This window comes from Strix uralensis, chromosome 11 (assembly GCF_047716275.1).
Source record: "Strix uralensis isolate ZFMK-TIS-50842 chromosome 11, bStrUra1, whole genome shotgun sequence".
Lineage (NCBI taxonomy): Eukaryota > Metazoa > Chordata > Aves > Strigiformes > Strigidae > Strix > Strix uralensis.
Window position 1 is genome coordinate 22315097 of NC_133982.1, and position 26815 is coordinate 22341911.

The following is a 26815-nucleotide window of genomic DNA, read 5'->3' on the forward strand; positions in this document are numbered from 1 at the left end:
GCCGCAAGCCCCGTTCTCGCGAGACTTGGCCGGCCCGGCGCGGCGAGGCCGAGGCGCTCCGGGCCCTTTTCAAACCCAGCGGTAGCGGGGCCCTGGCCCGGCCACGAAATGGCGGAGAACGATAAGCCGGAGGCTGCGGCCGCCGCGCCGCAGCGCGGAGCCGAGGAGGCCGCCGCGAGCCAGCCGCCGCCACAACAGCAGCAGCAACAACAACAGCCGCTGCCGCAACAACAGCCGCCGCAGGATGAGGCAGCGACAGCGGCAGCACCCGAGAGCGGCGGGGGCAGCGCTAATGGCGTCAAAATGTGTGTGTCGGGCCGGGGCGGGCAGAGGGCGTGGGGGGGCAGCGCGGCTGGGGGAGCGCGGGGGTGCGGCGGGCCCGCCTAGGCCGCGGCGGGGCGAAGGCGGCCGGCCCCCTCCTCCCCCACGCCCCGCCGGGCTCCTCCCCCGCCGGGGGACGGCGTCGCTCCCGCGCTGCATGGCCCGAGTGCGGAGCCGCCGGGGTGGGCCGGCGGGGGGCGGTGGGGTAGCGGGGGAGGCCCCTTCCGCCCGGCAGGCTCCTTGCAGCGTGCACGGAGGAGGCCGTGGCCTGGGTGTGGGGGAAGGTGAAGTTTCTCGGTGAACTGGCAGTCGCTGAGGGCCGGGCGTCTGCTCGGGGAGCCGCAGGTGGCGGCGGGGTGGAACCGCCCCGGCGGGCCGGGGGCTGAGCTCTAAGCGCTTCGCTGGTGTGAGCCTCCGGGCTGCTGTAACGGGCTCTGGTCAGGCCAGTTCTCTCAGGATCCGTTTCTAGAAGTGTTCTGGATCGCTTCTGGTTTTGTTTACATTTCCACTTCTTACCGCAGTGGTATGTTTTGCAAAGCCTTTGAACTAATCTTTGTTTATGTGAGAATGGTGAGACAGGCCTATAGTGATTGACTTTTTACAAACAAACAAAATCCCTCACATACATGCACAGACTTTTCTTGTAAATAGTAACATGATCATATATGGAATGTGTAAACTGTGCCTTATATAGCAGGTCTAAAAGGAACATAGCATAAGGGAGCCGGGAGTACCAGCTGTCCAGAACAATACCATGAATAACCTCTTATCGGTTTGGTTATTTTTGATGTCAGGCTTTGAGGGTCGTCATTCTTTACGTGAACTAGGTTTTGGTCTTGTGTCATTGGAATTTCAATGTCTATTGCAATCTCATTCACATCTTGGAGGGAAAATGCATTTATAGTAGACTTACTGTTGAGTACATCAAAGCTGTTGAGATCTGTGAAGTTTTGACATGTTCAGAGCAGCCTGGGTCTGATACTGTTGTGTTTAAAAAATGCACGTGGGATCAAGTTCAACATTAAAGCTGGAGGAATAAAGGCATACTTCATGCCTTTACTTGACTCCCTGTGAAATTCAAATAGTTTACAAGTTAAAAATTTCACATTACCATAAAACAGCAGGTATTTTTTTTCCTGAGCCTGGCCCTAAGCTTTCAAACTACATAAATTATCGTTGAATTTTCTCGGGAAGATTGTGACCCTTTTGCATCTTTGAGGCATATAACATTTTATTGCCTTTTGGGGTTGCAACTGTTAAAATAATGACTTAATTTCTCTGTAGCCATCCTTCTGTCAGCAATTTTCTTTTCCCTCCAAAACTAATCAGTTTGTTCTGTGTGGTAGAAATCACAACTTTAAGTTTGACTATAATGCACAGATCTTGGTAACAGAGTTTCATATCTTGTTCTTTCACATAGGGTTTCCAGTCTTCCCCAAAACACATGTAAGAAGGATTAAGCTGTCAGTGTGCAGGTGAAATGTACTACTTAAGAGTATGTCAGTAACCAGGTTTGCTTAGCACTCAGATTAAATTGGAGAGGAATCCTGTTTTCAACTTGCACACTTCCCTAAGTTTATTGCATTGAGCAGTGGAACTGTTCAGCACAACAAAACTAAACTAATCTGTGTGCTTTAGAATCACATGTTGTGGACTTCTTGCATTTCTGTCTCTGCTGATCTTATTATTTGTATGGACACTTGTGACCAGAGGAGTAGAAGTTTGTTTAAAAAAAAAAAAAAATCAGTTTTTAGGGCTTTCATGTTGATTTACTTTGTGCTCATTATTTTTTAGGCTTCTAGTTTTGTATATGGAAACCTTGTCTTTTGTTTCCAAAACTTTATGGAAGTTCAAAGGCATTATTTTTCAAAAGGTAAAAATTGCTCTTTCTAATCAATGAGGACGTGGGTTTTTTAAAGAAGTTAATGTAGACATCTCTCAACCCAGAAATCTGCTAGGGATTTCACAGGCAAGTGTTAATTAAATGTATAAATGATTCGTTCGTACAAAAGGCAAAGAGTAGAAGTTACTATTGTTTTTTCCCCAAAAAAATGTCAGTTCATAGAGACATGAGACTGTCTTTTCTGTGGTCTATAGGTGACTAATGTGACATTGCTTTAAATGCATTATTTGATTAAAATTATTTTTAATGTTCGAGGAGGAGGGTGAGAGCTACATCCACAAAAGGATCTTTGCCTGCAGTTCATTCACTGGCCCCTGTTGGTTTTAGCAGATGAGTTTTGCAAGAAGGGTTGGGGTTTTTTTTTAATCTTTTTTCAGCGGACTGGCTGTGATCTCAGACTAGGTGAAGTGTCTTCTTGTTTCCCAGATTTAAGAGTTTATGCCAAACTCCTATCCTCTGTGCTCTCTACTGATTTGTACAGCCAGGTTTTACAGTTCCTGTGGCTTCCATATTTGGAGACCTGGCTCTTCCTGTGCACTACATTGAGCACCCAGGGGCTGTTTCATAATCCTTTAAGCAGGAAAGAGTTTAAAAGGCTAAAGAGAATCCGTTGCTCTAATCCTGAAACTTAAGGAAGACCTTAGATTTTACCAGCAGTCTCATTGGGCAGGAGTTTTGCATTTGCAAATGGTACTGGATTGGAAGGAACTGATCTGACTGGATAACCTAATATACTGTTCTTTCCTTCCCCTGTCCCTTTGGCTCCCTCCAGTTTCTTGCATTGTTCCCTCCATTTCACTTCATTACACAGCCACACAAGAATTACATTGCCACAACAGACAGGATGATGTGGAAGAGGGGTGATGCAGAGGGAAGCTGGAGGATGCTTGAACTAGATAATGTGTTGTTGATTTTGAATGTTTTAAATTTTACAAATACTTAGCCCAGAGGAGTGTCCACACATTTCTCAGTTGCTAATCTTCTTTTAATACACTTGTAAACACAAGGACTGTGAAGTTCATATCATATGAGTACTTCAAAATTTGGAAAAAAGTCATGGGAGAAATACAGATGCATTTGAATTTATTCCTCCCTGAAAAGTGCCCATGCTTGAGTAGATAATACATTTAGCTTCATGAAAGGCTACTTGCACGTGCTCTTGAGTGCAAGACTGTCACTGTTTTATTAATGCAGAGAACTGAAAATACTCATTTCAGTTAATCACAATCAGTGATCTTGCCATATGTTGTGATTGTAAGACTGAAATGCCTGTTTTGACTAATTTTACACCAGAAGCCTTCCAAAGTGTCAAAATGAGATAAAAACTAAGCCTTCTGAAATGTGGGAAAAATTCTAAAGATAGTGATGTAATTAAAGAAAGAGGGCTCACAGTCAATCGCTTCTGGCAGTTCTGTAGGACATTTCCTTGTAATTGTTCTAACTTGAGTGGCCAATGCTGGCTTTTTAAAATAAACATTTGTATAAAAGTACTTTTTAGGTTTCTCATTAACTGTGGTGAGATTTGCACTAGACATTGATGTATATCTCCCAAGTAGCATCTGTTTAGTGGATTACATTTGTGTGGCTTTATCACTGGATTCTTTCAGGTCAGCAGTTCACCTTTTTTAAAGTAACAATTCAGGCACCTTGATCTTCTGTTAACATGCTAAATCATCTCATGATAGTAACACTATCAGGAGCGCTAAAGAGTTTTGGATATTTCATCTAATTCTGTTCAAAGTGTTTAGTGTTACCAAAGTTGAGATTTGGGCTGCTTTAAAAGAGAGGAAGCAAATTTTCCTTCATTTCCATCTAAAAATAAAAAGATTTTCAAAGGAGAGCAGCTGCTGTTGCTAAATTTTTGAAAGACCGAGGGCCAGGAGTCTATTTTTTTGTTGATTCTAGTGGATAATAGCTGGTGACTTAATAAGTCTTAGATGCAGAGCATGTCTTAATACAGCTATTTCCTATGCATTAAGCAAGTTTTCAAATTCTAGCAGTGTTAAGCAATGAAAGTGAAAGAGCATTTGATGTTCTTAATTGCATTCTAATTTTTGTCTAAAAGCAGTCTGTCAAAAAATGTGAATAAAAGTTATATGGTAAATAAAATGTAATTTGGTTTACAGCCTATTAGAGTTGATTTTTATATATTATTATTGTGCTGAATGAATATACCAAGCTGTTCATAAGTTAGACTGTTTCAAATCTCACTTTTGTGGTGAATATTGTGTAACTTGGCCAAGTCTGGTGTGAAAATTATTAAAGCACCAAGGCATGGATGCTGTAGCTTATTTTTCAGCTGAGTCATCGTATTTTGATATTTGTAGTAGTTTCATAGTACCATCTTGCTGAATTTTGACAGACATAATGGAAATGGAATGTAACTGAAGTAGCAAGATGTGCTTTCTTTACTTACAGTAGTGAATAAATCTATTATAACATTTTTTGTTCTAGATAAAACACTGTATTTTGGAATTAGACTGGTAACAGGAATTTATTTTTCCTAATTTGAAAAGCAGCATTTGGCATCCTGGGAGTTCTAATAGCAGAGGACATATACAGCTATATATATAGGAGGTAGAATAGTCTAATGATCCAACATAAGGCTAATATTTTTTTGTTTGGGGTTTTGGGTTTTCTTTAATGTAGGGATAATGATGAGACAGCAAAAGAAGAGAAAGTACCTGTGAAAGAGAAGTACGTTGCAAAACCGAAGGCAATCCCTTCTCTTGGAAACAAGAATAGATTCCACCCCTATTCAAAGGACAAGAATGCAGGCACTGGAGAGAAGAAGACTATTAATCGTAATAGAGTTTTTATTAGCAACATCCCGTATGACATGAAATGGCAAGCTATTAAAGATCTTATGAGAGAGAAAGGTAACTTACTCCTTATAATACACTTCACATAGAAAGGGGTAGAACTTAAATGGAATGTATATGTCCTTTGAGCCACACAGATTTGATTTGACGCCTTCTTTTTTTTTTTTTTTTTTTTGGCCTTTACTTGATACATCTATCTCCCTTCCCCCTCTTTCATCTGAGACAATTGCATTGCAGGGTAGGATGGGTAAATGAAGTGCTTACAATCTTCTGCCATTCTAGTGTGACAGTAGAGAGTATATGCATGACCTCATGACTTCTTAAAGAGATTGTGTTTTGTCTAGTTGTAGTCTTTGTAGATTTTTTTTAAGGGCTATTGTATTTAAGCAACACATTTAGTGTGTTAATATGAATAATAAAGGACGTCTTTCAAAAGTTGTTTTGTATTTCTTTGGTGGAATCCGGCTGTGGAATTAACTTTTGTCTGCATTGTCACTACTGCCATGACTGTTTGTCTGGAGATTTGTATTAAAAGCTTGTTATTATTGTTGCAGTTCTGATAGAGTAATCTTACTACCCCAAATGTCTTATTTTGTTTGGGGTAAAATAATGCTAATATATGAATTCTGTAAAAAAGTTAGTTCTGTGTTTTCCTTGAAAAAAATGATTCTTCAAAAGTAATGCAAAGCACACTTGGCTTTTAGGCTGTGAAAAATGCCAAAACCCCCCTTCTGTAACTGCTGGTTTATCTGTTGTAAGGTGACGTGACTATTTGATTGGTTTATTTATTGAAACTCCCGACTTTAGAAAGTGAGTGGCTTGCTGTGAAATATTTGATGTGTAAATTTGGTTATTATTGAAGGCAAACATGATTGAAGACATTCAGGTAGAAAGTCACCTTAAAACAGGTGTTGTGAGTAGGATGATAAATGTAACACTTCCCAGTGAACGTTGACGTTTCATTTGTTAGGTTAAGGGACTGTGTATATCTGAATTTGTTCACCAACTATATCATACTGGCCAAAACATGATCTGTAGTATGAATTAGGTTAAATATAGTTGTTTGTTTTTAGCTTTTGAGAATGTGGCTGCTGCATATTTCTGAAAATTAGCTAAATTATATAGCCATTGACAGGAGGTACGTTGGTCTGGTTTTGATTGTTGGTGAATAATAGGTGCTTCTCTGTAGAGTTGTGCACAGGGGCACAGTAAAGAAAGATACTGGTGTTTAAATGCATTGTCTCTTGGTATTTTCCCTTTGTATGTCTTATGTAGTTGGTGAGGTTACATACGTGGAGCTGTTTAAGGATGCTGAAGGAAAATCAAGGGTAAGTGCCGTGGGCAACAATCTGCTAGAGGTTTAAAAGTTCCTCAGCAGTTTTATTTTTGTATAATACCTGTACCAGTTATTGGAAAGTAAGTTTCATTTTTACACTGATTTTCATTAAGATAGCCTTGAGGATTTTGTATTAGAAGTAGTCTGACACTTCCATGCAACTCAAACTAGCTGGCTGTAAAGGACAAAATACTTCTGTAAATGTTAACAAATGGCATTTACTTAATTCTTCTTTTTAGCAAACATCTTTGTTTTGGTACAAATCTGTTTCATATAAAGGACGTTCAATAAACCACTGATTTTATTTAAATTTTTTTTAGTGTAGTATTCTCTTCTTGGGGCCAATGAGTATAAAATGTTAGCTAAGAATATACTGTTTGAAGTGCCTGATTTGACAGCTTTGCAGGGTTGGTACTCTAAACACTGGATTAATGTATTTGCTTTCTTAAAACTAAATGGATGGAGATGGTTGGTAGCCAACAGAGTGCCAGCAATGAGGCGCTAAGAGTGAAGATTGTTAAAGCTCCTTTGTCTTCTTAAAAATAGTCAAAAGTTTGGCCAATAGTAGCTCCGAACCTGGAGCAAGAACATGAGAAAGGCAGGTTTGAGTCTTAACTGAGGTTGTATCAATTGTTGTAAATGACTTTCTTTAAGCTTGTTAAAACTAAAACATGCCGTCAGCTTTGCTTTACTTAAAGCAATCCTCAACTCTTTGCTTTATTAGAAGGATTCTGGTGCAGTCAATAAGGTTATTTTCTTATAAAGTAATTTCTCAATTATACTGAAGAGGTATGCAAGCTCCTTGTTCATCGTACTGGTATACTTGATGTAGGTAGATTTGAATTTTGTAGTCAGTGGGCAGCTTTTAATGACACGATGAGTGTCTTGATTGGTTTTTGGTTATCTTTTTGGGTTTTTTTCTTTCCACCCTTTTCTCCCCACCTCCTCTCCCCAATTGTCCTTACATGGATCTGTGTGGCATTTTTCCAATTCTGGTTTGGCTCAAAGAGAATAAAAGATAATATATTCTCTTGCATTTGGAAGGTATGTATGTTGAGAAAATAGGAGAAATTCAGCTTGACTACTAGTAAAGAGCATGTATTACGGATTTTGAAGCCGAAAATAACTTGACTAGTTATTTAACAGTGAGCTGGGATCTTTAACTGGAATCTTAAATGCTCTATCATATGTGCTGACTGACTGCTTCTTTTTTTTCTCTTTACATATGATGACAAATCATCATGGATGTAGGGTTGTGGGTAAGTTTCTTTTTCTATGTGTATAGAAACACACTACTATCCAAACATTCTGTTAACTTCAATATTTTAAACTTTATTTTAATACTGTAAATGTTTTGTTCCCTCTAAGTGTGGTTGAATTCAAAGATGAAGAATTTGTTAAGAAAGCGTTAGAAACTATGAACAAATATGATCTTAGTGGAAGACCCCTGAATATTAAAGAGGTATGGTTTTTGCTGCTATTTTTAATTTGAAATAGTGAAGATACTGTAACTACTGAGATGACAATACAGTGTTTTGAACATCTTAGTGGTGTAATTTCCAGTTTAATTTTTTATGACATTTTCTTAATGGGCCAAAGTGCCTGTTGGCTTGCAGAAGGTCTTGGTACTATACCAAGTGAACTGACAAAAAGTGTGTCCTAAAGTCAAAATAATCTAATACTGTTTTTCTTCAAACAACTTTACCTTCATATTCTTACCTTAGTGTCGTCAGGTCTTTTCCAACTAAATGATTCTATGTTTACATTGCTTACCTGCTTCAAAATATGACACAGAATGAGCTGAGTATCAGACTACTACATATGTGCAAAAATGGGGCTGGAAGTAGAGAACTTGTGCTGACTGGAAAGTGAAATTAATGTCAACATTTCTACTGTAGTGTTGTAGTATATGATGGTGTCTGATGCAGTTCTTTTTGTCCTGTTACAACTTTAATAATGGTATTAATAAATAAAAAACCTAATTAAATTAATTCAGTTCTTGGAAGAAGGTGCTAGACTGACAGTCCTTTAGATTGAAATCTTTTCTACTTGTCCATAGGCTAGGTACAGCATGTGAAGTGGCAGTGCACGCTTCCTCAACAAGTGCTTTGCCAATATGCCTCAACCCTCATCTGAAAGGACCCACCTCTAGAGGTGAGGGAATTAGGTCTCCATGCTAATTCAGTTCTTGATCCCTCTGACATGGACAAGGATATTAGTTGATAATTTTGATGGGTTTATGTAGAATTTCAAATAGTACCTTTTTGTTTGTTGCCAGTCCTCTTGTTGATGATTAAATTGGCTTTATTTTTGCCCATGTTTCAGGATCCTGAAGGTGAACATGCTCGTAGGGCATTACAGCGTGTAGGAGGACAGTTTCCAGGAGGACATGGACCTGATGTGGCACCTGGAATAATGAATTTACCACCTTCTATTCTCAATAATCCAAACATTCCTCCTGAGGTTATCAGTAACTTGCAGGCAGGCAGGCTTGGGTCCACTATTTTTGTTGCTAATGTAAGTTTAAAACTGTATTTTATAACTGTAATGTTTGATCTTTGTAAAACATCTGATATTGCTGCATAATTCAGTTTTAATATAAAGAGGAAATTGAAAATGTTAGTTCACAATTAGTGTATTCAGCTAAAAATGCTGGATATATATTCAGATTTTGGACATGAAAGATAGCGTTAAACTCTTGAGGCTGACATGTAACTGTGCAATAATTAAAAGTACCTGTTGATTCAAAAAAATATTTTATACATATTTTTGCTATCTATTTACAGTTGCATTTCTTTTTTTTTTAATTAAATATGCACTTCAGTTTGTCTTGCTAGTTACTGTTGACTAATTTAAACTCATATTTGTTGGAGGTGCTTACTTCATAAGTTTATTTGCCCAAAAGACCACTATGTCTGCAAGGGGACTTGTGGGAGTACAGCTGCTCTTGGCAAGAACCCATCCATTTCTCAATGTTAGGATGTTAATTAAAGTAAAATATTTATATGTAGTATAAATTGTTGCTTTTAGTTGACATTTTTGCAGTGTGTGTATATTATAAAATCCTGGCTATTTACATATATCAAGCATTTTGTGAAGCTGAAGAGTTACAACTGCAGAAAATCTCTTCCAAATGTAATGGCAGAACAGAAATGTGCACTGAAATCACTAATGTATTTCTGTGTGTAAGCTTGACTTTAAAGTTGGCTGGAAGAAACTGAAGGAGGTATTCAGCATTGCTGGAACTGTAAAGCGTGCAGACATCAAAGAAGATAAAGATGGCAAGAGTCGAGGAATGGGAACAGTTACCTTTGAACAAGCAATTGAAGCCGTTCAAGCAATATGTATCCTTAGTTTTGAAAAATAATTGATCAGATATGGTTTAGTCTTTAATGGCTTCTGATAGCACAGTTTTACAGATGGTGCTGATTTGCCTTGTAGCTAGTATATGGGGACTAGAGTGTAACACTGTGCAGATTACATTTTTATTAGTGACTGAGTTTACTGCTAGAGTCTAAAAAGGTGTTTCTGTAACATTGAACAAGCTTAAAGAATGTGACATGGGTGAAACTTAACTTTTACACACCTATAACAACTTGTGTAGTCTCTTCTGGCCTTTGAATTGGCTTTCTACAGATAAGATAAGGAAAGATAAGACTCCTAAAAATGGTACAGAAATAAAATAAGTTATCACAGAGATTTTTCTGAAATAGTTAAATTGTCTTTTGTAGTTAAATTCCTTGACTTGCATTTCTTCAGCTATGTTCAATGGACAATTCCTGTTCGACAGACCCATGCATGTAAAAATGGTAAGTTACTTACATTTCTTTCTACCTTACATGTTACTGCCAAAACATTGAAAGGATCATAGCATAACATCCTTGTTTTTTATCAGGATGACAAATCAATTCCTCATGAAGATTTCCGTGTTGCAGACAGCAAAACTTCACAATTACCTCGTGAGCGTACATTTTATTTTCTACTCCTTGCACTTAATATATATTGGAACAGCTTAGTAGTACTTTTGGCTACTGTGGCCTGTTTATGATAGCAGAAGAAAATCTTCTGGTGAAACTTATTTTTGTTTTCAAGGTGGTCTTGGTGGCATTGGAATGGGACTTGGACCAGGTGGACAACCCATCAGTGCAACACAGTTGAGCATGGGTGGTGGAATGGGGAGCATGGGTCCAGGAGGTAAATCTGTGTTCTTAGTTTTTAAGTTTTGCAGAGCTTTAAGTTTAAAATTGTCATTTCTGGCTTTGGAAGAATGACATATCCTTGACAAGGCAAGCCTTGTGTAGTATGTTTTTGAGATGTTAACTGTCTCTGCATTTTTTTAAATCCATTAGGATCTTACCTGTCTTCTAAATGGTGTTTGTCTTTCTGGTTTAAAGGTATGGGAATAGATGGTCCAGGATTTGGCGGAATGAATAGAATGGGAGGCGGTACGTGCAGTGAAATTCTTTGCATTAAGTATTTTCTTAATATTGTATAGAAAACACTCTTCCTTATTTTACAGGACTTGCTGGATTTCGGGGAATGGAAGGAATGCCTAATATGGGAGGATTTGGAGTCAACCGAATGGGAGGTAGGTGAACACTGTTCCCGTACAGTTACTGAGTTTGCTAATATTTATTTATTAAAAGCTCTTCCTCTAGGGATGAGTAATGTAGATGACTTCAAAGGAAATACAGTCAGTGGCATGAATGATGGCATAGGCACTGCTGTGGGAGTTAAGTACCTAATAGGTGCCTCTGACTTGTGCATTAAATCCACTTCTATTTAAACAAGCAGTTATGAAAGAAGTGTTGTATGAACATCAGCTTAGATGTATATAACAGAATATTTTTATTTGTTTGCTTTGTGCTCTACAGAAATGTTCCGTGGTGGAATGGGAGGAAACATGGACAGAGATTTTGGTCGTAGTGACATGGCATTGAACCGTGGTTTTGGAGATTCTTTTGGGAGGATGGGTATGGTAACTGCTAAATTTCCTGTGGCAAATGGCAACATAGTATTGGAGGAGTTATACTAGAAGAAGAAGAGACCTTGTTTCATTTGGTCATCTTCCTTTGTCCCCTCTCTCTCAGTCATTACTATAAGAATGTATTCTTCGTGTTTGTTATAGCCGTTGCTTAGGACGGAAGTCTTTTGTTTTTTTGCCATCTGTAAAATATAAACAGAATAGCAATTTGAGGAAAGCATTTAGCTTTGTACTGTTAACTTTGAGGTATTAAGTCTTTTGGGTAATAAAGTAGATGCCTATGGTAATCCTGAACAAGCTGTGCGTGTACCCTACCACCTTTGTAACTTCCAGGAGCCTGCTTTTGCAAATGCGTGCTGGAAAACTTTTTACTGCAAATCAAGTAGCACTGGATAGGAATGGTGAATTTTGGTGCCCTCTGTTTCTTCCTGTCTTCTGAGTTCAAGCGGCTCAGAATGGGATTTATTGGCCTTTTCTGTAACTGAGCCAGTTTTATTTTGTTTATAGACGATGTCTTGTTGACAGAGTTCATTTTGTTGCTTTTGGGTTCCCTCAAATGAGATACTTTTCTGTCCTAAGAGGCCTGGAAGTGCTTAGCAGTAGAGGCTTCTTGCACTTTGTTACTGTACTGTTACCTTGGACGAACACATTGTAGGAGATGGGTTTTCTTCCCCCTCCTCCCTGTTTTTGTCCCTTTCTCCCTCTGTTAATTCCCCACTGTGAGAGAGAAGAGCTATTAAGAGCCTAAGGTTCATCTGGTCTAAAAGTTGAAAATTTTTTTATTGTTTGTTGTGGGTTTTTTTTATTTTGGGCAACTCATAATAAAGGGTAATTCGTGTGCTTCTCTTTGAGCACTGGTAGTTGTGTAGAAGTGATAGGAATGTAATAAGCTTGTCAGTTGAGTTAGTCTTAATGTCTTGGAATGAATGTCTTGAAAATCAAGTATATGCTTTCACTCTGTCTACTTGCAACATAGGATAAACATCTGTTTCCTGAGCGAAAATCCAAAGCCACTTCAGTTATAAATGTTCATGCAAGCAATAGACTTCTGAGTCTTCTGGTAACATGTTGGTTTTGAAATACATGAACATGGCAACTGTGAGAAACTGATGTGGAAATAATTCATTTGGTAGATCCCGAAAGCTTCAATTTATAACTTGTCAGCAGTCTTACCATTTAAATACTGTTATGAGAACCAAGATAAGAGTTTCTCATCATATCCTTAAATAATGGAAGGAAATTGTAGGGATTTACAAATATAATAGTTAATAGATACAGTGTTTAATCAGGGAAGACCCTAGTGTACTCCTGTTAAAATATTTAGGTTAATGGTATCTTAAAAGGAAATGCTGTGAGTGCATTTGGCTTTAGTATCCTGCCAGTTTCAAGGAGGACAACTTAAAACAGTCTTTGATTTGGCTATGGCATCAATTAGTGAAAATGAGGATGCTTGATTTGCAGCAGAATCATTGTAGTTGCCATTTAAATTGCCAAAATTTTGAAGTATTCAAAAGATCAAAGGTTGTGTCATAGAGCATCTCTAAGCATATAATTTTTTGTTGGTGAAAAGCCAGTGGGGGGAAAAGTATAAGTAAAGTACATCTCTAATATTAGAAGTAGATAAAATCTTGCTTAATAGGATTATCTGAGCTTTCAGGGATTTTTTTTTTTTTTTGGCTTTGGTTGTTATGGTTTGTGTGTTTTGTGTGGTTTTGGTTTTGATTTTTTTTAAGTGCAACTTAAACTTGGGAAGAGGTGTTTTTTTCCTTTTAAAAGAGAGTGGGTGTAACTGGGATGCACTCACAAACAACTAAGGTTTTCTAGCTCTGGAAAAGTGGGGATTTATTTTTACTAGTTCTTTTTAAGGGCAAAAACCAGTCATGTGAACAGCAATCTCAAAATTTGACTTGGTATTTCATTGCAAGACCCTCTTTGGCCTAATGAATAAGTATTATGATCTTCCTCATACAAACTGTTGGCTGAAGTTCTGGGAGTAATCCTGTTGGTGTTGAAACTTGGTAGTTTTTGTAAACAGGCTAGTTCATATTTTTTGAGGTCTTGGTATGGCTATGACAGCTTTTTCTCTGAGAGGAGACAAATATTTACCACAAGAGACTGGCAGGGAACAATTGTTGCTGTTTTGAACTGTGTGGAGAAAATGAATCTAATGGAAGATTCAGCGGTGGCCTTTTTTAGGTATTAGAACAATGGTGTCTAGCCTAAAGACAAGTTACTGATCTATTTTGCCATAAGTAAAAACTGAGCTGTTTCTTTTAGGTATGAAAATCAAGCAAGAAAAATGCAGCTGACAGTTCCACTCTGTTCTGCAGTGACAGGGATGTAGTTCTTCTGAGTTTCTACAATTCTAGAAGCTCCCTTGGGATTACTTTCCTGAATATTAGCACTTCAATGAAAAGAATTATTTTTACCCCACTCTATACTCAGTCTCTGATACCATTCTGGAGATTCCATGGTTGTGAGAAATAGCTTTTATTAAGTATCAATTCACTTTCTTTCTCCCTTTTTCTCACCAAATTCCATCACTCTTCACCTGCAGTAGAGACAGACTTTGGGAGAGCTGTTCCTAGCATTTCCATTGGTTTCTTAAAAATGGGAGAAACTAAGGCATTTCTGTACTATGAAGGTCAAATAAGATGAACCCTTCAGTTTTGAGGCTGTTCTTCCCAATGTGGGAAATGGCTCATTTAGTTTTAAGATGTTTGTGCTGCTGACAGACTGTCAGAGGGAAGAAAAGCTGGAAAGAAATTGGAGTAGCTTAAATCCCATAATAGAGAAGGAGGAACTAATGTTACTTACTGGATGTTTCCTATTTAGTTTGAATAACAAAGGCACAGGTTAAAGTGTTCTGTAGAAAAGGTAACACTGAGATCAGTGCCCTTCATCAGCGTGTGCTTTGTTGTTGTTGTCACTAACTGGTGGTTTCAGTGTATGTCACTTTATTATTTTTTTCTGTTTAGGTGGTGCAATGATTGGTGTTTTTGCAGGAGGAATGGGAGCACCTAGCATGGGCCCAGTAAGATCTGGAATGAGTAGGTTAACTTGTTTCAATAGAATATAAATGCATAGGCAATGTCATGATATGGTGTACGTGTCATTGTATTGGAGGGTTTCATTGTAGTGCAGTGTCTTGCCGTGTTGGAAGAAGTAGAATTCTGTTGCATGTGACTGCAAGTCTTAATAGTTTTTAAAGCTGCTTTGTTGAGGTAAAAGTTCAGAGGAAAACTTGTTAATACAGTCTTTCCCTTAATCTTAGTTTTGGAATGGTTTTAACTTCTGGTTTGGAGGGAGAAGTGACTCTAGTAAACTTGTATTTCAGAAAAAAAGACAAATAGGCACAGTTATTTTTGTGAACTTCATGAAGCTGAACTTCAGTAATCTCTCATCATTGATATAAAAAATCAGCCTTGAATTTCAGATTATGACTCAGTTTAATTTTGTGCAAAACTGCAATACTGAGTTTATATTACAGCAGATGTACTGAGTTCCTCAGGCTAGAGCAGATGAGAAACTAAAATCTTGCTAGTGACAATCTTGAGAGGCATAAGGCTTAACGAGAAGGTCCCTCATGAATGATCTTTATAGTCTTGCTTTACATTAATTTTTAATTATGAATCTGGAAAAATTATAATAGGATATTTGAATGCCATTGATCTTAGTTCTTTATTATATATACATTAATATATTTCATTGCATGTATCATAGGAAAGTCCATGCTCTTCACAGTACTTGCAATAAGACCTGTTCTCTGCAAAAAATGCTTTCTCTAGAAGATCGGGTTATTAAGTGTGGCTGTATTAAGTAAAGCTGAATGTGAATGCAGGAAGCAAAATAAACAATAGTGTATATGGTCAAATTATCTGTATCTTAACATTGCCATAGTTGTTTACTTGATCTCTTTTTGGTACAAGGTATCAGATTTTTATTAATTAAACTGGACAGCCTTTAAATCTTAATTCTTTACCTGTGTTCAATATTTTACTATATTAGATGGTGTGACCAATAGCTTGATGCAGTTTGGTTTTTACTTTCATTTTAGAACTGACACATTGTATCTTCTAATACTTTGACTTATCTAGTAGCATGGCTAATATTTTAAATCACTGCATGTATGAAGTTACGTTTTGTGTTACAGCAGTTTTATTAAACTTATTTTTCTACTGACACAAAAGAATTTTTTTTTTTTTTTTTTACAAAATACTTGTGCATTTATTACTAAAACCAGATTTTTATCCTCCTTTTCTTTCTCTGTGTAGGTGGTGGAATGGGTGGTATGAACAGTATGGCTGGAGGAATGGGAATGGGGATGGATCGGATGAGTTCTGGTTTTGATCGAATAGGACCAGCTATGGGTGGAGGCCTGGATAGGAACATCGATATTGATCGAGGATTTGTGCCTGGCCCAATGGGAAGTGGCATGAGAGAGAGATTAAGCTCTAAAGGCAACCAGATATTTGTGAGAAATGTAAGCATTTGAATACAGAGAAACCATAAGTTTATTTTGTGTGCATGTTTGATGACATGCTCTTTTTCTCTTTGTAATATTTTGTTATTAATAATGCATTTTTATTCTAGCTTCCTTTTGACTTGACCTGGCAGAAGCTAAAGGAGAAATTCAGTCAATGTGGTATGTATATGAATCTTATACCCCGCTCAGCTCCACTGACTTCATGTTTTGTGTGGTGTTTGTTAGATAAGGACAGGAAGACAAGGTTGTTGCTTTCTTCTGAAGAAGAGTCTGCCTAACATCATCTTTCTGACTTCCCCAACCTTTCCTGAGTTACATAAATAATTTTCAGGCATGATATATAACACATGAGACCAAGGTATAGTATGGGCTGTGTTGGCTCTGAGTGCTCATCTGCTATAACCTTTAACCCATTCCATTAATAAAATTACTCTCTGAGCTGCTTCTTTTTTGAAGCTGGCATTAGGTATCCTCTGGCTAACACAGAGTATATAATGTAGCATTTATTTTGAGACAAATGCACGCAGGGGCCTTGGCCTGTCCAGGTTATGCATTACTTCCAGAAATGGTGCTGCATCAAATCAGAGTTAGTAATTTTGCCAAAGTGGCAGATTTGGTTTTTATGCAAATAGATGATCCTGATTAGCATATTTGCAGGCTGTAATGCTTCCCCTCTACATTAAGAAATAAAGGCCCTTTTTATGTAAGATAGATTGCTGCAAATATCCAATAATTCTTTTTATCTAATTAAGAAAAGTTGTCTTGTCACAGAGCTGAATGAAAAATGAAGCTCAGGTGTAGAAATATGATTGTTTTGTTTTGAAAATGCACTTTCAGAATGGAAAGCTTTAACTGAATTAGAGGATGACTTTTCTTATTTTGGAGAGACAGAAAAGACAAATACTTTAAAATATACTACTGATATCTAAGATAGTCTTCATACGCCTATTTGTAGATTTGATACAAATTAGAAATCACAGTTCAAGTATGAACACCTGAAAATTTTTCAAATATTTTTTTGTAGCTGGAGGATACAGCAAAACAGGTTCTCTTAACTTCCTGGGCAACTTCAGATAGTTCAGAATTTTTAAATTTTTTTTCATTATCTCCTTGGCAACTAACAGATGTAGTAATTATGTTGAATTAAGAATTCTAAGCACAAATATAAGCAACAGACTATATTCATACCAGTATTGTAAGAAAATACAAAGGCCATGTCTCCATATGTTCAATTTCTTGCAGTGAAAGGCCAGTCTTCTATTATATGATATTTAAAAATAAAAACCTATATATTTTAGGGAAAAGTTTCTTGCTCCTAGTCACATTTGGGGGCTCAAGCGTGGTGTGCTACAACATACCATAAGCAAAAACTCATTAGCTCCAGGCATTGAACATTCTCTGAGGTACCAAGACATCCACGTAAAAATGCTGCCTCACGAGTTGAGTGTCCAACCTCAAGAAAACGCTGCAGGAATTGAGTAGTGCATGCTACTTTTCCACCACTCCTAACCTGGTAACTTTACTGTTTTAAAGGTTCTAACTTTGCTATGCAGCTTCTTTACAAAATTGCTTGATATGTTGCTGTGATGAACATGGTGGACTGGATTGAACTGTAATTCAGTTAATGCCCATCACTAGCCACGCTTCTGGCAGTGTCGGTAAATGAAACACAAAACTTTCCCTTAGCCTCGCAGGGCACTTTATTTCAAACTTGAGGTCAAGTACAGGCATACTTCATCTTACGCTCGTGTGAAGGAAAGATTTGAAGCAGTGGATCTTAATTTGGATTCTTCACTGCTGTTTTGACCTGTGTCACCTTTCCTGAATTAGTGAATATACCATCAGTCTGAAAGCGCTAATTTCGTATGTTCCCCTAGATCATATTTAAAAATGCTTTTTTATCACTTCTGATGAGTTCTTTAAGTTGTTAGTGCAGTGAAGATGTGAAATAACTGCTGTTTAACTTATTTATTCAGGTCATGTAATGTTTGCAGAAATAAAAATGGAGAATGGAAAATCAAAGGGCTGTGGAACAGTCAGATTTGACTCACCAGAATCTGCTGAAAAGGCCTGTAGGATAATGAACGGCATAAAAATCAGTGGCAGAGAAATTGATGTACGCTTGGATCGCAATGCATAATTTAAAACTGTGTGTTCAGGAACATTCCTATGTCTTGTTTAGCTTCTTTATCCTAGTAAGTCATTTTTAGTAACATTGTATGCTTACAAAAGCTGTAAAAAGGAACTTTTAAATCCCACCAGCCTTTAACAGTATAGTGTTTAATATACTGTGATACTTGTTAACTGAATCTTACTATGTTTGGTTTTTAAAGACAATTTGCCTGATTTTTGTTGTTTTTTTTTAGAGGCACTGAGCACCTGCAGGTCTCTGTAGACTGTGGAAGCTTTGGATGCTCAGCGCCTTTGGAAAATTAGGCCAAGTGTCTCTAGTCATTCAGTTTAAATGAATGGTTATACTGTTTTTAATAAAATAAGCCATTTTCTCTGTTAATCTCAAGATTGCATAGTGGGATTTGTTTAGTATTTTCTGATTTTAATTTTCTTCCCCCCAGCGTGTACCAACATTGTAATGTAAAAACTAGATGTCTTTTTTTCAGAATTTTGGTTTTATATGTGCGTTGTAGTCATACTGTAATTCTAAACTCTAAAAGAAAGGGCTCCAGTTAGGCTGTGATGTTTTCGTTCTACTTAGTATTACTTTAATGACATGATTTAGTTCTGTAAATAAGATTTAGAGCCCAGTGGGAGTTTTGATTTTTTTAATGTTTTATTTTGACTAAATGAAGAAACTGATCTTTCTCTCCTGCTTTTATTTTTCCATCAGTATAATCACTGATTAAAACTAGTTACCACAGACCCTTGTAGGATTGTTCCCTATGATGCCAAGTTCATATAAAATTGATAATGTAGTAAATACTAAGTACAATACAAGACAAATTGCTCCCAATTTTTTATCTATTTTCCAGCCATTCAGGTGAACTGCCAGAAAAATAAAAACAACAGAACAGACAAGAGAAATGGCTGTGTATGTCAAACCACTGCTGTTCACTTCTATGGGTCCTGATGTATTTATGAAGGCAGTTTTTATAAACCAGGGTATTCCCAAACAGAGCATATCAAATACGTTGGATCCTACAATGTTAGACATAGCCATATCTCCATTTCCTGTAAAAGAAGAAATACAAATAAGTCTGCTTAATTGTATTGTATGAAATCACCAAACTGTTTTGGAGGAACAGACTGTCAGCCCTCAATTTCTCACAGAGCACCTTTTTCAGACTTTTCATTGAAAGAACTGTAGTCATGATTCTACAGAACATGGTTTTGGGTACCACAAGCATAAAAAAAGTCTCCCTAAATCACCAGCATCTGCACAGTTGCACTTAAAATAAGCTAGACAGGTTATTATAAAATCCAGTCATGTTTAAAATACCAAGACCTACAGTTGTGTTTTGCAGTAAAACTGTAACACTTGATCAACAACAAATCAAACCAATCTAGAATACTTCTCTGAGAGGTTTTTAAATGTCTGAGCCACAGCTTCTTCAGGTAAGCTATTTATTTATTAGTAAACTTAAGTTCAAAATTTTTGCTCCAGATTCTAGAAGTTACTCCTTGAATTTCTGGAAATGTTGACTAGAGTTCTTTTTTTATAGTACCTTTTAAATGCATCCATTGGAATGAGCCTGAATACTAAAATCTTTACCTTTTCGAGCCACCAGCACACTTGCAACTGTATCTGGTACACTTGTTCCTGCTGCTAGTAATGTGAGACCCATTACTGACTCTGGAATTCCCAGTGTTTCACCTGCAGTTGGTAAATAATGGTAGAAAATGCAAGTATGTTTTTAGTTTAAGTTTCGTCCAAAGAAATTGCTTTGGACTTTGTTTGCTGGAGAAAGGATTAGTAATCATACAGTAATTTCAAAAGCAATCTATCAGCTAACTTGACTAAATATGAGGTGACTGAACCATGAAGTAGTTAAGAACAACAAAGAAATATCATCCTGTCCTTGTTCTTCAATCAAATGAAAAAGGAATTGTAGTATTGTAACCATCTTTCTTAACAAGTTTCTCAGACACCTGAGTGGAATGTCTCCAGTGGTCAAGACAATACCAATTGGTAATTTTTTCTTTCAGATACAGTAGAAGTTTAAACATCCAACAATTTACTCTTCCCCCCCCCCCCCCCCCCCCCCCCCCCGACTTCTGGAAAATATAATAGTCTTCTATGTTTTGGGGCATCTTATTGTTAGTGCTCAAAAGTCTCATGAAGCAATAACTCTTATAATCACCCAGTCTTTAAAGGGGGAGGAAAAAAGCACATGAATTTTCTTGGGGAGGAGGGTCATTAAGCTCATTACTACAATACTGTCTCAGCTACGTGGCTTTACGATTTCACTCCAGTTAGAAAGTTCTTTTGTTGGATTTGGAAGAATCAAAATGCAGAATTCTTATATGATTTGTAAGTGCAAGTAATCCTTTAGAAGTCTGAGTTTCTTTAGGTAAATAGTTTTAAATTAAGAAGAGTTACTAAAACAGCAGCTCATTTTTCACTTTTTTTTTCAGCCCTGTATGTCCTGTAAGCATATTAATTTCTCACTTAAAATACAGGCATTCAGATCTTCAAAACTGTTTTAGCAGTTGTACCATTCACAAGCATCAATATACTGAAGTATTTGATACCTCTATTCAAACTGTGAAGTAATCAGTTTTTCTTAAACTTTTTTGTTCACTGAAAAGTATCTTTTTGTTGAAATCTGAATTCTTAACTGCAGTATTTGGACACTAATAAGAACAGTTTTCTTAAAATAAGAGGCATTATTCTGTAAGCTAGGTCAGCAGTGCTTACCTAATACATACCAGCTTAGTCTAGATCAGCCCAGCAAATTTGTTTGAAACTATTTGTTGGTTCAGAGGAACTAACATGATCCTGTTGCAGAATTTGTACTGGTATTTATTCTTCCATCACTCCTAATGTAAGAGACTTGTAGGATGAGGGACCAACAAGATCAGCTTTTATAAACCATCCAGACTGGAAAAATAATGGTTCATGCCAAGCAAACTGAAATAGGAATGAACCAGCCTTCTGTACCCAGCAGTAATTTCTAGCCCTCTGGAAGTTATAAGATAGAATCTAAACTCAGGTGAATCTAATTTTTCTTATATATAGATTTATCTTTTATTTAATGTGTAGGGTTTTTTTTTCTGGCAACTGACCATAGAGAGAGAATGGTCTTATTTTTCTAGCCTTTAGTTAGTTTTGTGTATCAGTAGCAATATCTTGCTATAAATAGTCACATTTTCTTTGCTAGCAACAAAAAGGTGTTAGGTCTGTTCTTGACCATCAAAATTTAGTCCCCAGCTATGATACCTTTGTGACATTCTGATAGGCTGTTTATGCAATGATAGAATCTTTGACTCACCCTTCATGAAAGAACCTGGACTTGAATATAATGTGTAATTTCTAGCAGTTTAGCATGTAAATGGAACATACTTGACCTAAAATTAGTGGGCCAAAGACCCCAGTACTGCTTGTGATGACTCTTCAAAGTGGACTAACACTAATACACTGTTTGAATCTCCAGTGTACCTACTCTGATATGAATTAGTGCTTTGTCTAGTAGAACAGCAATAACTTTCATTTGAATCCATTCAAAGGCTCCTGGCATTCAGACAGTAAACCCTTGCTTCTTTAGATACAAGTGGAAAATTATTTGCCCAAGGAGTGAACGTGGTGGATGTTATATCCAGGGATCTACTACTAATTTCTCAAAGGTTTACTAAATGTATACGTCTGTTTCTGCACTGAACAAGGAGTTACTCAGTGAACTTAAGTTGAAAACAAGTTTAGGATGCTGAACTAGCAGAATATTTGAGTAGAATTAGTGAGCTATAATGTGGAAATGGCAAGCTTTGTAACATTTCTTTCCTGTTCAGAAATATTTTTTTTCCTGCTTGTTCTTAAAATTAAAACCGGGATTTTTCTCAAGCTGACTGGAGAAACAGTGAAATAAGGAGATGTCTAACATCTTAAGCTATTTTTAAGATACTGTTTTTACACACAAGTTCATACCCCTTCTCTAATTTAAATGCAATTATTTAACTGCTTCACTTTATGATGCAGTATACATACACACGCCCCAAGAATGTTTAATAAACACATGATGCTATGGTTGAAATAAAATAGTACAAAACCTTGGGAGGTTTTTTTGGTAGTTAATTTAATACCAAATCTCTTACTATAGCATTCAAGAAAAATATAGAAATAATGGATCTTTTACAGAACCCTGAACCTTTCATTCCAGTCTTGGGGGATTCCATGTTTGTCAGACTTCACCATGACAATTTTATTGCTGTGTATCTAGTTGTTTCACTTCATGAAGCAGTTTAAGGAAAATGTCTCTTGTTAAATATAGGCTGGGTTTTGTAGCCATGCTAACAAATTCTTATTCATGTGATGGTAAGCAGTCTGAAGCAGCTAAACTCTAAAGTGGTTTTCATTAGCTGGAAGAAGGTGGCAAACTAAGCAGTCAAACATAAGTTTTTGTTGGGTTGGTTTGTTGTGTTTTTTACAGCAAAGTATGTGTTGCTAAACTGACTGTTAATTGTGGAAAGGAAAAGACTTCACAGGGAGAAAGTGTTTTTTCAGTGATTCTTGATTGGTTGATTCTATATAGCAGCAACACTTTGGGTACCTACCTGCTATTGTTATCATCCATACAAGAACATAAGTTATTGCAGAAATCCATGCTGCTGAAATTAAAAATGTCACCATGAACCAGTTCCTCCAAAACTGTCTTCTGCAATCTGGTATAGTCAAATAGAGTAGTGTAATAATAGGGAGGGATAACACCCACAAAATTCTCTTCATATCTGCTTCAGGCATGGTAAAGACACTTGGATGATCTGTTGAAGAAAAAATAACTTTTTAAATTGTAGTGGTCCTTGAATCCATAGCATACAGTCATATTACTGGCCTCTACTTGTAAGAATACTGAAAAAAGCTAAAAAATACTTCCTCAAGTTCTAGCTGTAGTCTTACCCAGTACCTACATCACACTGGACAAAACTCTGAAATCAAATGTTCTTTATTACCATGTCACTAGGAGAGAACCAAGGTGGATGAAAAATGAACTTTCCTATAAAGGTTTGTTAAAAAAAAGACCAAACAAAAAACAAAAAAAACCCCAAACAAACCTTTATCAGGAGTAAGTAGCAACTGCTGGTTTTGCCTAAGTGAAGAGGAAACTGATGATCTGTGGCCACATCATAGCTATTCCTTTACTTGTGCGAGTGTGCATATTTTGGGCTATGAACCTGCCGTTGTCGTAAGAAAACAGTTACGTGCTGTTCTATGCTGTTAATACAGTACTGGTGTGTCTTTCAGCTGGTAACTGCATTTTACAAGAAGTGTTGCTGGGAGGTTTCAAACATGCACAGCAAAGACTGATGGAAGTCTGCTGTTCTAATATGACACGAATGAGCAACTACCCAGCATTCCTCTAGCAATTAACTTCATATAAATACCACCACTCTGATTTTGCTTAATGTTATATTCCAGGGAAGAATAATGATTTACTTAAATACTATGCTGGAGTTCTTTTGTGAACAAAATCTTAATAATATGTCAGAATCTACTCTTTATTAGAACTGATGCAGACAGGCATGTAGAGTGCTAGAGACAACTGTAATAATACTTATACCTTCAGAGATTTCATCAAGCCCATGCAAGCTTGTGGAAAGCTGAGAGTAGTCCAGCTCGTCTTGAAAAATTCCGCTATCTGTTCTTGATTGTTGACAAATTAGAGGTCCACTCTCTTCCCTCCATCCAACCAGTGGCTGCTGCTCAGCATTCTCTTCCGTAGCTTTTGTAAAACGCATACAGCAGGGACTGAACTTTTTCATGAGGTATTGGTTGATTTTAATGTCAAAACATAGTACCAGAATATAACACCCGTATATCAATAATAAGGATGCACTTTCATACCTAGAATGAAAAACAGATTTTACATAACATCTAATATAAAACCCCCAACTCTTTAACTTGTTAAAATGGCTGGCATAAGGAGAGAGAGAAAATTTGCATGAGTAGCAAAAGGAAAACGCACAAAAGCATCTATTCACAGTTGTATGGCTGGTGTCATGGAAGTTCATGAGTGTCCCCGTGTCTTTCAGCAGTTTGATTAATTCCTGTCCCCCGCAGAACCTTGTTTGTGTATTGTATAGCTGCACGTTTTCCAGGGGATCTTACTGATGGAACATCTTACGGAATTGAGTCTTCATGTGATGGTTAAAGACAGGGATAGTATGTGCTGTTCTGAAGTGGAAACTCAGGGGCCTAGTGCTGGACCTGACTGCCTTGTTCAGGCAACAGCAGTTTGTGTTGACAGAAGAGGGTTAAAACATCAGAAGCTCATGATCTGCTTCTGACAGACAGATGTTTTTCTTAACAGTGATGCTATCAGAGGAAAGGCTCAAAAGGAGTAAACTATGAAGACTAATTGCTATGCCAAAACAGTTATGATAGAAATTGTGAAGTCTGTACAGACAAACCTATGCAGATCAAGCTTTATAAATATGCAGGGTTTGAATGTTTAGGTAATAATCTTTACAAGCATTGTGACTTTCTACATTTTTTAAAGTCAACAGGATGTTAGTGAATAGCAGTTCAGGCTGCTTGAAGTTTGGGGTTTCACTTTTTGTTTGTTTGCTTTTCAAAACACTGTCTCACTAATCTCCAGTCAACAAGAATTCAACACTACTTGTGCTCTTACCAGTAGATTATGTTGTCAGATATCATCGCAAGGACCGCCGCTACACAAATTGTATATGCCAGACAGTCTCTAAACAGCGGCCAACAGGACAGCCTCGAAACCTGCAGATCACAGAATCATTTACTTTTCTTAAACTCGTCTGTAATACTTTCACTAAGTGCTGTAAATGCTGCATCAATATGTTGTTTCTATATTATGTAAAAATTTAAGATTCTTAGGAATGACTTAAGTATGATATTTAACAAGTTAGTGTTTTTAAAAACTTTCATAGCAAGTTATCTTAAAACTGATTACATGCTGGTTTTGCTACTAAATAATAAACTTGGCAGTTGTCATAGTAAAGTCTCGCTTGGCTTTTGTTGGCAAATCAGAAAGGATAACCATTTGGCTCTTAGGAGCAGAACTATCAAAGTTGATACATACCATGCTGGAAAACAGCCCACAGGCTGCAGAAATACCAAGAAGATTATAGATTGCTGATCCAAGGATGGTGCTGACACCGATATCTCCCTTTGTCACAAAGACTCCTATAAGGAAAATGACACTCCAGTACTTTTCAGTTTGGCATGCGAGAATTCTAGCTTCTGAGAAGTCAAAGCGTATGTCTCTTACCTAGAAAAGCAGTGACAAGCTCTGGAGCAGAGCTTCCAGCAGCCATAAAAGTTGCTCCAGCAACGTCCTGAGAGAGGCCAAGGCCTGAGAATAGAGCAAAAGAATTGCTGAAAAAAAAATAATTTCAGTAGTCTGTACCCTTTACTTGCATTAGTGTATAACATTAGAAGCTACTACAGTTTAATAGAATGAACTTTGCTTACTTTCATAGTTAATCCATTTATTTGAAATTGATAAAAAAATATATTGAAAACACAGCCTCATTTATTGGGCTAATTTATTTCTAACTTTATTACAGAAATTAAATACCAGAAAAGAAGTACAGAGAATACAAGAGATTTGGGCATTATCTTAAAATGTAAAATAGGCATATATATGCAGGCTTTAACTGTTTAATAATTCTGGGGAAATTCCTTGGACTCTAGCGTGATACCACTACGTGATCCATGTCAAGTCTTATCTTCCAGAGAAATCCATGCTACTGTGTCTTCACATACTGGAAATACTAGTTAAATTCAAACCAGTGCTGCAATCTTAAAATCAAATTTTCACTTCGTATGGACAGTATAAGAGCCTGTGACTTACTTAAATGAGATTTTTGTTCTGGTAAGTTGACTTTCTGAATTGTAACTCATTCTGCAATGATCTCACTCTGTGGATCAAGTTCACACTGAGAACAGGGATGTATGGCTGGCTATGGAAAAAGTCTGACAAATGCTTATTTATCAATAAAATGCTACCAACTCTACAGCAATGTTTAAGCTTACGTTTTCGGTAAGTGTTCTGGTCTGAGGAATGTTTTCCAGTGTTTGGGGATGAGTGTCTCTAGGGAATTTTTTTAATTCTTGGCAATGAAAAGCTGAACTCTCAGCCAAGACCGCCTCTTTAACTCAGTGGTTTGCTGAAGCCAGGGGAATTATTACAGGTTGATTTAGACTTCATAGAACAGTTGTAACCGTGGTATTCCTTCCCCTCCTGTGTCATACCTTTAATGTGTAAACAGTAGCTCATCCTGATACTTGTTCACTACTTTGAGAGAAATACAGAAACTTCAGCAAGGTACTTAATTCCCATAGGGAGAGTTTTGGTTTCTTGGTTTGGTTGTGTCTCTCCCCCCTGCCTTTTTTTTCCTTTTACCAGTAACCTAGACATACTACTGCTCACCCCAAAGTTATATCGTCAGTTTAGTTAATACTGAAGAAGTTTTAAGATTTTTCTCCAGGCACAAGGAAAGCAAATTTTAAATGATCGCCTGTGCAAAGTGTAATCAGCATATGTTTTTTCAATACATTGTATCAAATTGGATATTGTATTGGTAAGTCTAACTATGCATGAAGACTCTGAAATTTCTTTCTAGACTCCAGAGCAGTGTAACTTTGAAGCTTTTTAAAGCAAAATGTTCTACACCAAGTTGCTTAGTTGTACAGGAAAAAGATGAGGATGTTCACTTACATTCACTGATGATCTCTAGAGAAGGTAGGAAGTAATCATCGCACACAATGGACACAGCCAAAAACATGTAAACTATAATTATGAAATAGATAACGATTCCT

General features: G+C 37.2%; 2 protein-coding genes across 3 annotated transcripts; one reads left to right on the forward strand and one right to left on the reverse strand.

Moving 5' to 3' along the window:
- Positions 1 to 36: 36 nt before the first annotated feature.
- Positions 37 to 24992, forward strand: MYEF2 (myelin expression factor 2). 2 transcript variants are annotated; one of them, XM_074880793.1, is made up of 17 exons: positions 37 to 305; positions 4874 to 5103; positions 6322 to 6374; positions 7634 to 7641; positions 7751 to 7844; positions 8708 to 8899; positions 9573 to 9726; positions 10142 to 10191; positions 10278 to 10341; positions 10475 to 10576; positions 10777 to 10827; positions 10902 to 10970; positions 11257 to 11355; positions 14345 to 14416; positions 15641 to 15849; positions 15960 to 16011; positions 17829 to 24992. In XM_074880793.1, the coding sequence occupies exons 1-17, from the start codon at positions 109 to 111 to the stop codon at positions 17990 to 17992; spliced, it is 1860 nt and encodes a 619-aa protein (XP_074736894.1). In that variant the 5' UTR covers positions 37 to 108; the 3' UTR covers positions 17993 to 24992. The 2 variants fall into 2 exon arrangements, with proteins under 2 accessions (XP_074736894.1, XP_074736895.1); XM_074880794.1 differs by lacking the exon at positions 14345 to 14416.
- SLC24A5 (solute carrier family 24 member 5) lies at positions 18622 to 26815 on the reverse strand. Its single transcript, XM_074880795.1, has 8 exons — positions 26715 to 26815; positions 25263 to 25346; positions 25074 to 25177; positions 24651 to 24751; positions 23580 to 23863; positions 22576 to 22782; positions 19580 to 19681; positions 18622 to 19038 (listed from the first exon to the last, which is right to left on the reverse strand). Exons 1-8 carry the CDS (start codon positions 26779 to 26781, stop codon positions 18716 to 18718), a joined length of 1272 nt encoding a protein of 423 aa, XP_074736896.1. The 5' UTR covers positions 26782 to 26815; the 3' UTR covers positions 18622 to 18715.

Coding starts and splice junctions, on each gene's coding strand:
- MYEF2 (XM_074880793.1), top strand. CDS start 109: ATGGCGGAGAACGATAAGCCGGAGGCTGCGGCCGCCGCGCCGCAGCGC. Junction 9,727..10,141: donor TGAAGCCGTTCAAGCAATAT/GTATCCTTAGTT, acceptor GCATTTCTTCAG/CTATGTTCAATGGACAATTC. Junction 10,342..10,474: donor CAAAACTTCACAATTACCTC/GTGAGCGTACAT, acceptor TTTGTTTTCAAG/GTGGTCTTGGTGGCATTGGA.
- SLC24A5 (XM_074880795.1), bottom strand. CDS start 26,781: ATGTTTTTGGCTGTGTCCATTGTGTGCGATGATTACTTCCTACCTTCT. Junction 25,347..26,714: donor TCTAGAGATCATCAGTGAAT/GTAAGTGAACAT, acceptor CTCTATTCTCAG/GCCTTGGCCTCTCTCAGGAC. Junction 23,864..24,650: donor TCTGACAACATAATCTACTG/GTAAGAGCACAA, acceptor TTTTCATTCTAG/GTATGAAAGTGCATCCTTAT.